Below are 17,898 nucleotides of genomic sequence, written 5' to 3'. Positions count from 1 at the left end.
TTTGTTTTTTTTCCAAGAAGTCAAGAGTTTTTAATAGTTCTAATACTTGCTGTAAATGGCAGAGATTTTATCGCAATCTTTTCTCTGTTTCTTTTGTAACCAGATCACATTGCGTTGATTATCGAGCTGCTGGGGAAGATTCCTCGTAAACTCGTCATGAATGGCAAATATTCCAAGGAATTTTTCACCAAGAAAGGTACATCTATCAATGGACACTTGATCCATGAGTAATGTGTGTTTCACTTACTTGATAAACTTGCTCTCAGTGTTCAGTAGCTTTGTGTGAATGTCATAGATTGATGGATGAGGAATGTCAGCACTGGTATGGCCATACATTTTTTTGAGTGTGCGTAAATGTCATTTTGAAACCAGTTCAACTTTTGACTGGATGTGTCCATGTATTTGTTTGTGTGCTAGGTGACTTGAGGCACATTACTAAGCTGAAACCGTGGGGTTTGCAGGACGTGCTGGTCGAAAAGTACGAGTGGTCCCGAGAGGAAGCTCTGAATTTCTCAGACTTCCTCCTCCCGATGTTGGACCTCATCCCAGAGAAAAGAGCCACGGCTGCCGAGTGCCTCCGTCACTCCTGGATCGCCTCCTAGTGGCCAAAAACCTCCAAACCACACACACACACACACACACACTCTCACACACACACTTCTTTGAACTCATGAATGCTCACCACTGACAGACGCTGTCTTAAGAGCCATTCCTGGTGTCATGGCAGATATTAGCTGCAAGGATGAGAAGGTCCAGTCAAGCAGATCTAATCTGAATCCAGTTTTCAAGTCGTCGTTGCTTTTTTACGTAATGGGTATAATTTGAGTGTACCGTCATTTCAGTGGTTTGTGCTCTTGCTGATTTATCTAACAATCACTTTTCTATCAGTTTCCGTCATATCACAGGATGGTTTCAAACGCGTCAGGATTGATTTATCTTCTCAAGAGGTTGGACTTTGTCAACTTACAGTGTCCATTTTCTTAAAAGCAAGAATGTTTGGAATAAATCGGACTCAGTAGCTGATTGTAGTGTTTCTTCACTGTATTAAGAAACGATTGCTAATTACAACTTCCTTCAAACTGTTTTCCATATCTTCACAAAGGGTTTTATATGAATGTCTGAATGAAGGGAACGTGAATGGACATTATTGAAGTTCTGAGTGTCTTCAAATTGAATGTGAGCTACTATACAGTGCAGGAGAAACACACCCATGTATTTTTATCACAAAGGGCAAAAGGAAAAATCAAAGTGGAGAAATTCTAACTTTCCTGGTTAAAATAACTTGTATAACAGTAATAATGACGTTTAATATGTGAATGCCAGGGAGGAGTTTTGGGATCAAGGTTATTTCAGTTATAAAATCTAAAATCAGTGAGAACATTTCAAATTTTGTACATAATCATACCAAAGAGTTGGTTCGTCACACGATCAGTGTTGTACAGTCTTAAGTCCCATTATTTGTGTACAGTTTTGTTATGAATGAATGGCTTAAGGAAAATGTTTAAGAATCACTGATTCAGAGATGCCTTGAAATGAATCTGCAATGATCTGTGCATCTTTTTATGCTTTTTTTTTTTTCCCTCCATGGTGTTGCTTCAAGCAATAGTAGTTTTTGTCTCTGGATGAAGTGAACAGTCCTAGTTTAACTTTGAAAGGCCTTTGCCAGTTTTCTTTGACCTTTTACAGTATCACAAACATCATCTGCTTCTTTGCGCTCTCCTTTTTCATGAATGTCTCTCTGCTTTTGCTTGTTCAGCACTGAACTAAAATTGTTTCTGTAGTAACTTCAAATAAAGTTTTTGAAAATGGCTTTTGGGACTTCGTAGCATTTGTAGTTTTGATAACCGGTAACATTTTACAATAAGGTTTCATCTGTTAACTTTAGTTAGTTAACATGAACTAACAATGAACAATACTTCTAGAGCATTTATTATTCTTAGTTGTTAATCTCAACATTTACTAATACATTATCAAAATCCACTGTAAACAAATGATTATTAACTAATATTAACAAAGGTTAATAAATGCTGTACAAATATATTGCTGATTGTTATTTTGTTAATGCATTAATTAATGTGAACAAATGAGACCTTAATGTAAAGTGTTACCTGATTAACTTTTTTTGATTTAAGTTTTGATTCATGTCGTGAATTTCATTTCTGAATGAATCAAGTGCACATTGTAAAGCGCTTTCATGTCTTCAGAGAATGATTAAAAGCATAGCTTTTTATTATTATTATTGCCATTTACAAGAACAAAGCAAATAGCATTCCTGTGAAGACACATTTCGTTGGATGGACATTGAACGTTCACAGAAGTGTTTTGTGTCTGAAGGAGATTCAGAGCGGCATAAGTGAACAAAGATAGACCTGTTTTGTTGTTATTTTGGGGGAAAACATGTTATGATGTTTAACATTTCTTGGAGTCTCTTAGTAGACATGAAAATTTCAATTAAAGACTAAAAGACTTGATTCAATCATGAACTACTGACTTTTTAAGCTAATTGGTTGAGTGAGTGATTCAGTGATTCACTCTTCTCAGCTGCATCCTAGTAAGGCTTTCCACCTTATTCCTGACGAGCCTACTGTGTTTTGAATTATGGGTGGCACTTCCGTTTGGCGAACTTCCATTCAAAAAGACTGAAACAAATCATTTCAGATCATAAGGTTGCCCTACAAATAAAGCTTATCCGTCAGTTTGACTGAATGATCTGTTAATTTTCCTTCGTGTTCAAACACCATGAGAATAACGTAATGCTTGGCATTTTAACGTGACGTTATAACAAGAATATTTAACCCATCCATTATTGCTGTGGAAAGATTTTGGGGTTATTCATGGTCTGTTGAAAGTACCTTGTTGATACTTTTACACTTTTAAATGTCCTTTTAATGTTTGATGGTTCAAGGGTGAGTAGAATTATGTCATCTCATTGTACCCAGTTTAAAAAAAAATTATTATTGGGTTCAGTTTGATACGCGCTCCGAACCACTGATTCGAAACAAAAGATTCATAAAGCTTCGAAGCTTCGTGAAGCAGTGTTTTGAAATCGGCCATCACTAGATATTGTTAAATAAAATCGTTATTTTGTTTTTTTGGCGCACAAAAAGTATTCCTGTCAAGTAAGGTTGAACCACAGTAGTTACATGAACCGTTTTAAATGTGTCTTTAGTAGCTTTCTGGGCATTGAAAGTGTTAATTGACTTGCTGTCAATGGAGGCCTCACTGAGCCATCGGATTTGATCAAAAATATCTTAATTTGTGTTCTGAAGATGAACGAAGGTCTTACGGGTGTGTAAGGGCGAGTAATTAATGACAGTATTTTCATTTTTTGGGTGAACTAACCCTTTAACGGAAGTTACACCCATAATTAATGCAAAGCATCATGGGGTGTTTGAATAAGGTGTATATATCTCAGCTGACATCATGCTCCTTCAAAGGGTGTCTCAGTTTAAAGGATCCTTTGAAGGTAGCCTTCATTTGGCATTCGTTTTGCATCAATCAGGATGCATCAAGTGTATCTTTCGCGTCCACCAATCACCCACAATCCTTTGCACGCATTCCAATTTGCAAAAAAGAATTTTGTTTGTCCAATTTGTCCAATTTTACTACGTAATGCAAGACAAAAAAAAAAAAAAGCCATTGTTTTATTTTGTTTTGTTGTAAATTAATCACATTATGCTAAACCGTTTGATCTCCAGCATTCACATGCAAATGAATCTGAATCTTTTAGGTGAACAAAATCAAAATATTTGAGTCACTTCTATGAATGAAAGACCCACAGGGTGGAGCAGGATTTTAGACCAATGAGATTCACTGTGGGCGTGGCTATTCAGCGTGATGACATAAATAGAAATCAGCTCTGTTCTTTCTGGTTTACTGATTTAATTTTTACTAAACTCAAAAGTATTTTTTTAAAACACACACTCCTAACAAAATAGCTCAATTTGGCCTTAATCTCAAAATATAAAACATATTTATACAGTTTATATATTTATATAACCTCAAAGGTGGTAATTAACTTCTACAGACACAAATGTAAAATTAAAAGGATTATTGTCCTTCATATTTCAGAGATGGACAGAAAGTGGTCTGTATCCGCATAAACCCACAGGGTCCATTGAGCTTGATGATGAGCAGAAGTCTTCATGCTTCCTCTAAAGAGAGAGAAAAAAAAGTTACATTCGTTTAACAACAATTTTCACCTTATTATATGAGGAATATGAGAACAGGAATGACATTTGCTGTTCAAGTGAATAAGCGAGCTAATGAAAGGCGCACGCAAATCCGCCGGGGATCATAAACTTCATTTTACTAGCGCTGCACTCTTTGAATTATATAATAAATGTATATAAAATGTAAGGAATTATAAGTGAGCATTTTCTTTCAAAAAGAAGCAACATAAGATACCTGCTTTAGTTAGATCGGAGAACTATAAAAACTAAGAAAAGACCCTCTGCCCATCTCTTATGTTATTTAAAGGACTAGTTCACCAAACAAAAGAAAATTGTCATTATTTACTCCCACCCACCGATGCTATTCTTAACCTCCGCTGCTCATTTCTACAGTCAATCATACGGTAACATGTACAAGTCTTTTGGATTCGTAGCATACCTTTCTTCTCCTCCACCTGGAAGTCCTCTGGCAGCAGTTTGTCTTGCCGGTTGCCCAGTACGAAGGCTAGGAAGGATAATATGAGGGAGTCCATGATGCTGATGATGGCCAGGATATACGCCCAGCGCACCGTGCAGTTTCCCAGCGTATATTTATCCGTCCGCTGACCGCACATCCTCTTCACCTCCTCCGAGTCCCAGCCGTCTGGATAGATCATACAACCTATGACCATGCAAGTTGCTGAAGATGGAAAAGATACCCAGTCAGATAAAGATTAAAAGTTTTTTTATATTTAACTTTTGCACTTTAGAATTGTTGTACTGTTTAAATAAATCTCTTAAAATATCTTCATTTGTATTCCGAAGTCTTAGAAAGACATGAGGGTGAGTAAATGATGACAGAATTTTCATTTTTGGGTGAATTAACACTTTAAAGTGCACCTATTATGCCCCTTTTTGCAAGATGTAATATAAGTCTCTGGTGTCCAGAATGTGTCTGTGAAGTTTCAACTCAAAATACCCCACAGATCATTTATTATACTATGTTGTAAATGCCCATTTTTGAATGGAAGGAAAAACATGCTGTTTTTGTGCATGTATCTTTAAATGCAAATGAGCTGCTGCCCCACTTTCCAGAAGAGGGCGGAGCCTGTACAGCTCGTGCCTCAGATAATCTGCCAAAAACTAACAAAACATCTGTTTGGTTTTGATTATAATCTCTATCGTGGTCACGCTCATGTGACATTGCAGTTCTTATTCATCATGAAAGTTTATTATCTGAATGCGTTTTAAAGCTATCTCAGTCTAAACTTCTGATATATGGTTTTCTGAGCGCACACATCCGAAGCATGAGCACAGAAAGCTGCCTGTGAGACGGCGCGTCCCGTAATTATTAAACTAAGTTCTCTTTCATATCTTATTGTGCTTAAACTGTCAAATACACACAAGGTTATTTCAAAAACATACAAAGTTCACATAAACACAGTCGATTATGTCTGTGAACGTATAACAGCAGGGAAAGAAACCGCATGTGTATATTAGATCTGTGTATTAAAGTGAAGGCAGCGTAATATACAGTACCTACTGCTATATATGCGGTTAATATGAATCAATAAAAAACAAAAGAAAAACAGAAGATCACTCACTGCTCTTGATTGAATAACTTTAGTAGCTTTAATAAGAATACATTTCTTACTTGAATGCTGCTGTTTAATGCTCTGTCGAGGAGAAAAACATGGCGGACTGTGTACAGCTCACTCAGGGCGGGGCCTATGCTAATAGGGCAGAGTCTGTCAGCAGTTGTGGGCGGGGCCTAAGCATTTATGATGCACAAAAGTTGCAATCTGCAAATGGCTTATTCTAAAACACTGCTTATGATTTATGGGGATTAAAAAAGAGGAGTGGGTGGATTTTTACCATTTCAGGGTGGTTGTGTACACACACTGCAGACACACATTTATGCTCAACACCATGTGAAAGTGAATTTTGCATAGTATGTCCCCTTTAAATATAATAGGCCATATGTTCCTGTCCTCGAATTTGTTTGGCTGAGTGGCGTTTAGCACTTTTTCCTGTTTGTATCACTCGGCTTGTCCGTGTTTGCGTGTTCCACACGGGGCTGTGTCTGAAATCTCATACTGTCTTGAGTAGGTACTTATATTGAATAAGTAATTGCTTCATGACCACTAAAAAAGTATGTTCTATATGGTATGAATGTGTGTAGTTTAAATGGAATCCGGACGTACTACATTCGCCATGTTGACCGTATCATGTGACCAGCGTCAGTTACATCGCTTCACTGCCATTCACAAATCGGGAGAGTTTATTGAGCTATAAAAGCTGAATCATAGCCGTCATATTCAGAAAACAACAGTATGTTTGCTTTTGTGATATGTAAGCAATAAGGTACGAGAGGCTGTGCTGTATCGCAAATAAGTCATGGCTGAAGGGCCTTGTTAGGCATGACGCGAAACGGAGTGACTTATTCACGATACAGCACAGTCTCTTGTACCTTATTGCTTTTATAAAACGGTTACCACACAATACAAATATTAAAGTCAAAAATATGTATCAATGCAACTTTCATGAAGTAAACTTTCACCAAAAGCCTTCCTTCCGCCGGAAAAAATAGTCCCTGACCGTGAACAGCAACAGAAGTTACATTATTACGCCATTAGATGGCAGCAAAGAGCGTCTTTATGAGTGTGTCAGTCAGTAGCGAAGACTTTTACATTGAAAAGACTGAATTGTTGTGAACACGGAACAAGATGCAACTGACAAATGCTTTGACTAGCGCTGTCAGTCATGGGAAAACCCCTTAACTGTTAAAAGGACAAGATAATACATTGGACATTTAAACAGATTTTTTATTATGAACATAGGACTGACCTGAAGGAAAATGCTAAATCTGAATGCAGGTAATAAACTCACTCACTCGATCTCTTTCTCACAATACTCTTCTACATAACACAGTAAGCTTCAATGAACAATATCAATTGAGAATAAACAGTTTACGTTGCTAAGAGTGTTTGCTAAAGGTGTTGTGTAGTGATACACAGAACTATTGGGTGAATAAAACATAGCTATTGACCAATCAGAATTAAGGACCGGAACTAACCGTTTTATAATGCTCAATAAAATGCAGATGTTTTCACTTTAGATATTTTAAAAAGGTATTCTTCCCAAACAGTGCAAACAAACAAAGAAACAAAAACACAGCAGATTCCCCCAAACTCCAAATAATTTGATAATTATTATTAAATCTATTTAATCTGTCTTTAGAAAATGGTCTAAAAATGTTCAGTAATTTTAATGTTTGAGTCTATATTAAAAAATAAACCTACCCTGAGAAATATTCACTGGAGCCAAAGCGTGACAGACAGAGAGACCTTGGCTTCCCTTTTATCGTTGTCAAAAATACTCTTTGCTACCAGAAATACTTTGCATTGGGACTGTTGCCTGGCAACTTGAGCCACACTTAAGTCATCATTTATTATTCATATGACAATACACTCTCTGCAGGGCAGCTGGTGCTGCTGTGGATATTGCTTTACACACACTCTCTCTCTCTCTCTCACTCACTTTCACACTCATTTTCTTTTAATGAGTATGCATTGCAAATGCACTGTTATGTAATATGGTGTGAGGGAAGGGTTATCTGTGTCCTCGCTGATAACTTCATTAGATAGGACAAGACTTAAAGCATTATATTTCGCAACACAGCACAAATATATTCCATTTATACACTGTAAAGCAGCGTACCCAGTCATTAAGATGTGGAACTCTCCAGGGTGCTGAAGTCCTGAGTAACCTCATGCTTTTCAGGACTGACATAAAGCTGTTTATTTCTATACGCCTCAAGAATGTATCTGAACTTCTGAAGCATTTGAAGAGTCAGTCAGTACTTTAGGTGACGTAATTGCATATTACTACATGTACTTACTGGTAATAACAGTAAATTATGCATAATTACAAATAACTAACCCTAAACCAAACCCTAACCCTTACCGTAACTCTATAGTAAGTACATGTAGTTAACTAATATTACTCAGTACTTATTTAAGTAAGTACAATGAAACTATGTAACCTTAAAATAAAATGTAACCATACTTTATAATAACTTTAATATGTTATTAACACATTATTGATTTTTGGGGCCACTGTATATAATATAATATAATATAATATAATATAATATACATTGATGGTTTAATATTAATGATTTATTTTATTACAGTATATTATTATTCATGTTTATGTCATTAAAAAACTCAAATTCAGGAAAATGGTTCTACTCACAAGCTGCCAGCTGCATCCATGCGCAGATCTTGTACACGCTGCCTGAGTTGCAGAAGAAGAACAAACTAAAGCAAACAATAGTCCCCACGATCAGCAGCAGAGAGATCCCAACGAAGAACATGGCGGTTTTGAAGGCACCTGAAGGGATGGATCCAAAGTCGAGGGCACTTCCCTTACACACCAGCTCTCCTGTGATGGGGTTCCCGATGCAGTAGTGAAAAAGCCCAAAGTATCCTGACTGAGGGGTGTCAACACTGTCTCCAATCCAATAAGGCTGAATGAAGACAACCACACAGATGATGGCGAAGCAGATGGTGAAGATGGTCCAGAGAACGCCAACAGCTCTCGAGTTTCTTACATAATTTGTGTGGTAGATCTTGGCAGCCTCCTGGGCAGATAACATTTTAGTCATGTTTGCTGGAGATGATGGTCCACCCGAAGGTGCGTGTTAACTGAATGTTCAGACAGAAGGGATGTGAGAAACGCGGTCAACTTCAAGTCTTGTTTGTTAGTCTTCCAAAAGTCTTCCTCGAATCAATCCACTTCTTGAAATAAAAATTAAAAAACCAAAATGATGATGAACATCTCCATTCTGAAGGAACTCTACAGCTCTGGGCCCTGAGAGATACATTAGATAAAATAACCCAGAATTACTGTAACCTGAGTCTTCATCTGCAGGCCAACAGTGGTCAGATGTATCCCTCAACTGTGTCCATTAGATCCGACTGATGAGAACGTTTGGAAGCAGAGGAGAGTGCTCTCTTCATTCAGACAAACTCTGTGTGGCGCTGTGAGATCATGAGATTATTAATTAATGGAGGTGTACAGTTACACTCTGGCTGTGTCTCAAACCTGGAGAGCTGACTGACCGTCTGTGCATACAACAGCTCTCTGTCATTCACTGCGCTGATGATCTAGACAGACAGACAGACAGACAGACAGACACTGTCTAACTTCCAAGAACCATCGACAGACAGATAGATAGACAGACAGATAGACAAGACAGATAGATAGACAGACAGATAGATAGACCGTCAGACAGATAGATAGATAGACAGACACACAGACAGACAGACAGAGACAGATAGACAGATAGATAGACAGACAATACAGCTTAAGTCCTGCACTGTTCAATATATACATAAACGAGTTAGCGAGGGCTCTGGATCAGTCTGCAGCACCTGGTCTTACTCTACTAGATACTGAAGTCAAATGCCTCCTGTTTGCTGATGATCTGGTGCTGCTGTCTCCCACTAAAGAGGGTCTACAGCAGCATCTAGACCTCCTGCACAGCTTCTGTCAGTCATGGGCCCTGTCAGTTAACCCCAAAAAGACAAAAATAATGATTTTCCGAAAAAGACCCAGCCGACAAGACCAACATCATAGTTTTAAATTAGACAACATGCTCCTTGAGCACACGCAGAACTACACTTACCTTGGCATAAATATTAGCAACACAGGGAATTTTAACAAAGCTGTGAACGACCTGAGAGACAAGGCACGGAGAGCTTTTTACGCTATTAAGAGAAATATCAAAATTGACATCCCAGTCAGAATCCGGATAAAAATAATCAAATCAGTAATAGAACCCATCACGCTATACGGGTGTGAAGTCTGGGGCCCACTCACAAACCAAGAGTTCACTAAATGGGACAAACACCCAATAGAGACTTTGCAGACCGAACTATGCAAAGTTTTGCTACGAGTACAGCGCAAAACCCCAAATAACGTCTGCAGAGCAGAATTAGGATTTTACCCACTTATAATCACAATTCAAAAAAGGGCCATTAAATTCCATACCCACCTAAAAAATAGTGATAAACAGACCCTCCATCACAAAGCCCTGAACTACCAAGAGCTGACACCAGGAAGAAACGCTCTCGGCCAATTGGTCTTAGAGCTGACTACACAAACCAAAACATTTCTGACTGAAAATAAAAACTTAGCCAGACCAAACCAAATAATCAAAACACAAAAAGAAAAATACCTAAAACATTGGACAGACGCAACAGCCCTACAAAGTAAACTGGAATGCTATTTGGCCCTAAATAGAGAATATGAATTGGCAGGATACCTGAGTACAGTGAGCGACCCTAAACTGAGAAAAGTCCTGAGCATGTACAGACTCAGTGAACACAATCTCACCATAGAGACAGGCAGACACAGACAGACCTGGCTACCAAAGGAAGACCGGCTGTGTCCCCACTGCACAGAGAATGAAGTGGAAACAGAACTACACTTTCTGACATCCTGCCCTAAATATGCACAAATTAGGGACACTTTCTATCCCCATTTCACAACTCACCACAAAGACTTCCAACAGAAACCAAATATGGACAAACTCCCATACCTGCTAGGAGAAAGCCCAGCAAGCTCAAACCTGGCCGCCAGGTATGTGAGGTCCTGTCACGACGAAAGAGCCTCCAGCGGGACAGAACTACCAACACACTCACTATATGCCTAGAGACACTTCTATAAATATTATAAGATTGAACATTTTTATTGCAATTTTTTTTATTTTTTTTTTCTCTTATTTTCTTTTCTTCATCATTATTACATATATTTATTTATTTTTATTGTACAGTGTTATTAATGCTTTGGCAATGTAAAGATTTCTTTTACCATGCCAATAAAGCTATTTGAATCTTGAATTAATACAGACAGATAGATAGACAGACAGACAGACAGACAGATAGACATACAGATAGATAGGCAGACAGATAGACAAGACAGACAGACAGAGACAGACAGATAAACAGACAGATAGATAGACAGACAAGACAGACAGACAGACAGACAGACAGATAGATAGATAGATAGATAGATAGATAGACAGACAGACAGACAGACAGACAGACCAAAATATTACATTGTTTCAGCATATTATTGTAAACTGGATGCCGGATCAACCACAAGCAGACAATTCCTGTTTTCTATATAACTAATACAGCTGTGACAGTCAGCAATATCACACTTTACCCAGCAGGAGGCGCTGTGACATTGTGAAAACAGAAGCCTTGCTAGACACTCAGAGGACCACGAGGGCTTTTAGCTAGAGTGGGCATCTCATATCTCATATTTAGTTTAATCACTGATTTAATAACTGGGCAATTTATTCTATTACAGTCAAGTCCTGTGTTCAGAGTTCAGACAGAATTTTATAAATGTTCCAGTTTAACATATACAGATATTGTGTGGCAATATCAGATTAGCCCTGCTGTCAGAGAAATTATATGTGCAAACTACTACATAATCACCCTGTCAGTTTTAACAATTGGCCCTGGTACCATTTTTAAAAAGTGACAGAAAGGGACAAATAGCAGTGACATTTAAGAGGGAATAATGTCACCATCCCCTTCACCTGTCCCTCCGGTGCATAATTGCACAATAATTCATGATTAAAATATATGAATCAAAGGTGCTGGGACAAAAGCACAATACAGTGGCCCCTTGGGGTTAAATGGGGAAATCAATGAAGTGCTCATCTGCCCAATTCAACCGTCCCACTGGCTTTGTCATGAATAGCCGCCAGACGCATGTCAAGTGACGGACGGAACGTGCCATCTGCTGCCCTTGATAGCATTTTGTAAGGCAGAGAAACATTGCTTATTTTATTTTATTTTGTTGCTGAGTGTCACACCAGTGAAAGCATTGATGAATTACAGAGAAAAACACAAGACCATTAGTACAGAAAGCTTCCTAATGTGAAGTGACTGATATATTAACAATGCTTTGCAGCCTTGATAATGGTAATGTGATTTTCCTCTGGGACATTTTGGAACCACACATCCCCCCTGCTATTCAACAAAGATTTCCTTAATAATGTTTATGGGTAAATTAATCTGACAGACCCACGATCCACTGTTTTTGTCAATTTTTATCACTTTATCTTAAAAGATAGCTCAATCGTAGATTGTTTGGCCAGTTTGCAATGCTTTAAAATTCCTGATTTCCTAGTATTGTAAATATTAAGCCAAAGTCACAAATATGTGTTTGTCTAAGGTTTAACAAACCTCAAACACTAAATACTGAACTTTGACTGGTAACTTCACTCACATCATTTGTTCTACAGACAATGAAACCTCAAAACATGTGTGGAGAAGAAATGTGATGATACACTTACATTGAAAGAGGCCTTTTTAACTTGGGCCAGTAAGCAACGCCCTAGCAACCACCCAGAACATTATAGCATTGTAATGGCAAGTTTTAGATGGGTAAGCAAGCACCACCCACATAGGCTACATATCTACAGTCAGTGTTTGGGGTTGACAACTATTTAATACCAGTATTTAGAACATTCAAAACATTTCACACTTACTGTTCAGACAGCAGCTTACCTACAGTATTCTAACCACTACAGTATGAACAAATACCTGACGAAAATTTTTTCAGTTCACGCGATGGCCGCCAATATTACCTCGCGACAGTGAATTAACACTGGCTCGTCAGTTCATTTGTCAGCGGACAGCTTTGCGTTTTTGTTGAGTTTATACACCATTTTGACCACAAAACTGACAGCAGCAGCTCTGAACCTTTTCAACAATACAGTGATGGGCGATTTCAAAACACTGCTTCGGAGCTTTGCGAATCGAATCAGTGACTCAGAGCGCCAAAGTCACGTGATTTCAGCAGTTTAGCTGTTTGATAGGAGATCCGAATCACTGATTCGATTCGTAAAGCTCCGAAGCAGTGTTTTGAAATCGGCCCATTGTTGAAAAGTCGTAATTTTGTTTTTTTTTTGGGGGGGGGGGGGGGGGGGGGGGGGGGGGCACAAAAAGTATTCTCGTCGCTTAATAATATTAAGGTATAACCACCGAACTCAAATGAACTGTTTTAAATATGTTTTTAGTACCTTTATGGATTTTGAGAGACTAAGTACCATTGCTGTCAACGCAGGCCTCGCTGAGCCATCGGATTTAATCAAAATATCTTAATTTGTGTTCCGAAGATGAACGAAGGTCTTACGGGTGTAGAACGACATGAGGGTGAGTAATAAATGACATTATTTTCATTTTTGGGTGAACTAACCCTTTAATATTATTAATTAATTAACAGTTTGTGTGATAGATATATAGATAGAAATTACATTCAGTTTTTTTTATTATGCACTATATAGTAAGCTATACGCATTTTTAAATTAATATTTTTAGTATGTACTTAGTATAATCACTGATAGTTGATAGAGACCCGATTTTGAGGGACTGTCTGTCTACAACTCCTCATGGAACGCGCTGATGATGTGTGATGTCTGCGTGAGCAGGTGCGTGGAGGTATAGAAATAGATATGTTGACAGGCAGGTAAGACATCCTATCTTTGCATCCGGACCGAATGCTTTGATTGGACGAACGTTTTTTGGTTCTGAGACTTCCACAGAAGATATAGTGTAATTTTTTTTTTTTTTTTTTAATTCTTTTATTGATTGCTATCAGGATGTAAAGAGAGTTTCAACCAGTATAACGAAAAGTGTTTCTGAAAAACATTGCCTACCCTACCTTTAATAAATGAACAGTGTGTGAACTTAACTGTATTTAACACTCACAGGGGCCAGTCTCACAGAACACGTTTTTGTGGTTGAAAACTCAAGACGCAGAGCAAAAACCGCATGCTCTGGAGATGTGTTTTAAAAGTTTTTATAAAACAGCATTGTTTTTCTATGTGCTCAGGTTAAAAGAAGTTCAACTTTGTGTTTTCCTCCATTACATTTGCCCTGCGTTTCGCATTTTTGCTGCATAAATGTGGCCATATTTGTATGAACGTTTTCAGCGCACATTTACGCTGTAACATCAGAGACCTACAGTACATCCAGTCAGGCGATTTCATGTCATCCACTGGTCATTCACAGTGTTGTCTTTCTACAATGTGTCTAGACAGCTGGCGTCCATGAGTGAGATGTACTTACAGTAATGAGCACTGCACTTCACTAGCAGTATTCTCTAATGATTTGACCCCACTTGTTTTTGGCATCCCTAAAACCCTTTTCATTTACTGAGATCCAGACTGCTGATGCTTTTTATTAAATCTTTATTGTTAACAATCAGGTATGAGCAGAGATCATAAGAAGAGTTGTGTTCCCCCGTGGCTACAGGCAGATGCTCATCCCGTGATGTGTTTCGCCCTCAGGTGGAAGTGAGGTTAGTCTATTCACACTACACCACTTTGTGGACATCCTGAACGAAAGACTATACAAAAGCTTTTTTTGTTGTCAGGACATGGGCTCTACTCTTCTTTTTAAAACCGTTCCCATGGAAACAAGGCACAGAATGCACTTAAAAATGTTTCTGTTGCAAAACTGGTGGAAGATCAGATCAATAGGCCCATCCTCAAAAAGGGTTTAGGGTTTATTTTGCAGTAATGACCAGTGGACTGTACACTTTCTTGCTTAATACACATGGTCTTTGTTTCTATCGCTCATCCCAAATGTGAACGGTCTCTCCTGTCATGTGCACTCATGTGGTTCCAAGTGGTCTAGTTTAGGCTAGTTCTTTTTACCCATCCAGACAAAAGAAATCCCTCCTTTTCTGCTCCGCCGTGACCTCTCTGTCATCTCCTCCACACACCAGGCCTTTCTGTCCGTCATGTGGCACTAACACTATCAATAACCGTGTCAGTGGGGCAAGTCCCACAGGCTGTGCTCAACCCCACCGCCCCGAACCCAAACCAGGCCCAGCGTGAAATTCACAAGACTGGGGGAGGAGGGATAGGTGGGGTGAAACAGCACGCGACACACAATGGAGGCCTCCCGAAGAGACACTCTTTTGACCACCAGACCGCCCCGACCATTGACTTCCTCCTCAGCCAACTGTGCGTTCATCACACCATCTTTGCCTTTGTCAACATTCGATGGGGTAATTATTCCCCTTCTTTATGAAAACCAGACGCCATTTGTTGCACAGAATAAGCAACTGATTAGCAGGGCAAGCTAATAAAAACACAGCTAATTTAAAACATTCGCCCAATCACGTAAATTGTAAACGTTACAATACTTCTGGGCACATCAGGCCATAGAAACAATCTAAAAAGTGTTGGGGACACATTATAAACCGTATCAGCTTACCTCATGAATATTAATTAGGTGGCGTAACATTTGTCCAATAGTTCTTGCTGAAATCCAGGTAAGGGGCCGATAGCTAGATTAGCACTTAATTTAGTCCACTACCAAAATGCCTGACTGGGAGAGTCTTGTGCTTTTTTGCTATGTTGTTTTATGCAACCATCTACGTTTTTTCCTTCCACACATAGCAGCCAAAACTAAGTAGATTGGTGGTTTGTGACAAATCTTTAGGGGAAAAGAAACACTTAAAGTAATCCTTTGTAAAAAAAAAAAAAAAAAAAAAAAGAAGTACACTTTAGCGTATACTTACAATATAGGCCTACTTTAAAAGAATTTAAAAGTGTGAAGTGAAGGATTTATGACATTCAGACATTTAGGCCAGATTATTAACGCTTGCTCCAGCACAAACCTTTTTTTGCCGTTAAAAACACTACTGTCAGGATTACTGTTCAGATTTGCAACACGATTGTGACGTCAAAACGAACTGGAACGCAGCCCTAGAAAATCCGTGATCCATTTTAGCGTATTTTAAGTTTTTAATGCTTATACAGAACCTCCTAAATGCAAATTTTGTCATTGTTTTGGAACACACCAGCTTATTTATAATCTTAAAGCTAACTTAGTCATACTAAAAGCTAAAAAACTTAAATTTTGATTTCACGAGAATTTGCGCGTCGTCAGTAGATCACGTACAGAATTTTCCACATCCATCGGCGCTTTTATGGAATTTAAATTTATATTAAATTTAATTTAAATTTATATTAAATACAATCAGCTAAACTTTTTTTGACCCACTTAATATATTTTAAATAATCTTTAAAATTACGGTGACACTTTACAATAAGGTCTCATTTGTTAACATTAGTTAATGAGTTAACTAACAATGAGCAATACATTTGTTACAGTATTATTAATCTTTGTTAAATGTTACCAAAATTACTTCTATTGTCTGTAGTGTACTACCGAATGCACTGAGCAAGCATTTATGGTATATGGTATGGTATCATGTATTTAATTAAATATGAAGGTTATTACATTTAGTAGGTCTACACTTAAAATATTTTAATTTAAAATGTAATACTGATTAGCACACTACAGCTAAAATTAAAATCATGTATTTGCTTTAGTATGTTAGTCAAATAAGTGTACTTCTTTAAAGCATGACAAATTTGTGCACTTTTTAAAAGCATACTTAAGTGTGTCAAGAAACAAGAAAGTGCACTCTCTTTAAGTACAAGATTAATTTTTATTTCATTATTATTATATAACCTGCAAGTACATTATAAAAAAATATACTTTTAAGATTTGAAGTACAGTATAAGTGCACATTCAAAACAATAAAGCACACTTCTTTTTCACAAGGTATGGTTCACCCAAAAATGAAAATTCTGCCATCATTTACTCACTGTCGTGTTGTTTTAAACCTGTATGACCTTCTCTCCTCTGTGGAACATAAAAGAGGATATTCTGAGAAATGGAAGTCACCAAAATGGTTTGGTTTCCAACATTCTTCAAAATTCTTTTGTGTTCCGTAGAAGAAAGAACGTCATACAAGTTTGGAACGATATGAGGGTGAGTAAATGATGACAGAATTTTCATTTTTGGGTAAAACCACCACTTTAACACTCTATTTACTGTAGAAATACACACAGTCAGCATGTTGCGAGTTGACTTTTCACGTTAGACCAGATCAAGTGAACACTGGGCTCTAACCTGGGCGCTTTGGCAAGCTCCTTCCCACACAGATGGTGATGTTGCTGGGGGGAGGATGGATGTAATTTGGGGATGGATGAGGGAGTCTGTATGTGAACGTGTGTGTGGATGTGTGTGTTGTGTGTGTAGCCCAGGGGCACAGACATACACACGCAGCAGACTGACCTAGATGAAGTCAGAGCTGTCAGCTGACTCTGTGCCTGGCCGTTCCCCTCTCTCTACCCAAATGTGCGGCTACTGTATTCACAGGATTGAAACAGACATGGACTGTGGCTAATCTTCCCCCCCACACACACTCCCTTACACACACGCACATGCACTGAACAAGTCAACCGCAGCACTCCACTCCTGGCTATTGTATGAAGCTTTTGTCTGGTGTGGGGCGACCATTAGAGTGAAGTGTGCTGGGAGTCATCAAAAACTCTACTGCAACTTTAATTCGTTCAAATTCGTCTGCACAGTGCAGAGTTGAATAAATCAGGTTTAGACTTTTGGTGACCCATGGGCACATATGAGTTAGCAAAAACTGGCTACATAATATTAATTTAAAGATAGCAGAAAAGGTTGATTAAAGAATGTGAAATTGAATCAGCTTATGACCTCAAAGCTAAATATAGCAAACTGTGCAAAAGAGATTATGGAAACATCAAAGAAATGCAAGTCACGTTCTTTGTCATTCTGATTTTTGCTTGTCAGAAATATTCTGAATGTTTGTGTGTATGTAT

At 38.2% G+C, this 17,898-nt stretch overlaps 2 protein-coding genes across 5 annotated transcripts in view; one reads left to right on the top strand and one right to left on the bottom strand.

Annotated features, from left to right (window-relative positions):
• srpk1b (SRSF protein kinase 1b) overlaps nucleotides 1-1,810 on the top strand; it is a 48,597-nt gene extending 46,787 nt beyond the window's left edge. For all 4 annotated transcript variants that reach the window (XM_051911628.1, XM_051911627.1, XM_051911626.1 and 1 more), the window contains 2 exons: nucleotides 104-196; nucleotides 418-1,810. In XM_051911628.1, the coding sequence (XP_051767588.1) occupies nucleotides 104-196; nucleotides 418-602 (278 nt within the window). In that variant the 3' untranslated portion in view covers nucleotides 603-1,810. The remainder of the gene's footprint in view (nucleotides 1-103; nucleotides 197-417) is intronic.
• Nucleotides 1,811-1,947: 137 nt separating this feature from the next.
• Nucleotides 1,948-9,196, bottom strand: lhfpl5a (LHFPL tetraspan subfamily member 5a). The gene is made up of 3 exons (XM_051911633.1): nucleotides 8,409-9,196; nucleotides 4,612-4,851; nucleotides 1,948-4,154 (listed from the first exon to the last, which is right to left on the bottom strand). Exons 1-3 carry the CDS (start codon nucleotides 8,818-8,820, stop codon nucleotides 4,144-4,146), a joined length of 663 nt encoding a protein of 220 aa, XP_051767593.1. The 5' UTR covers nucleotides 8,821-9,196; the 3' UTR covers nucleotides 1,948-4,143.
• Between the last annotated feature and the right edge of the window lie 8,702 nt (nucleotides 9,197-17,898).

Source organism: Ctenopharyngodon idella, chromosome 11 (genome assembly GCF_019924925.1).
Source record: "Ctenopharyngodon idella isolate HZGC_01 chromosome 11, HZGC01, whole genome shotgun sequence".
Lineage (NCBI taxonomy): Eukaryota > Metazoa > Chordata > Actinopteri > Cypriniformes > Xenocyprididae > Ctenopharyngodon > Ctenopharyngodon idella.
This window is presented reverse-complemented; position numbering and strand designations above follow the sequence as displayed.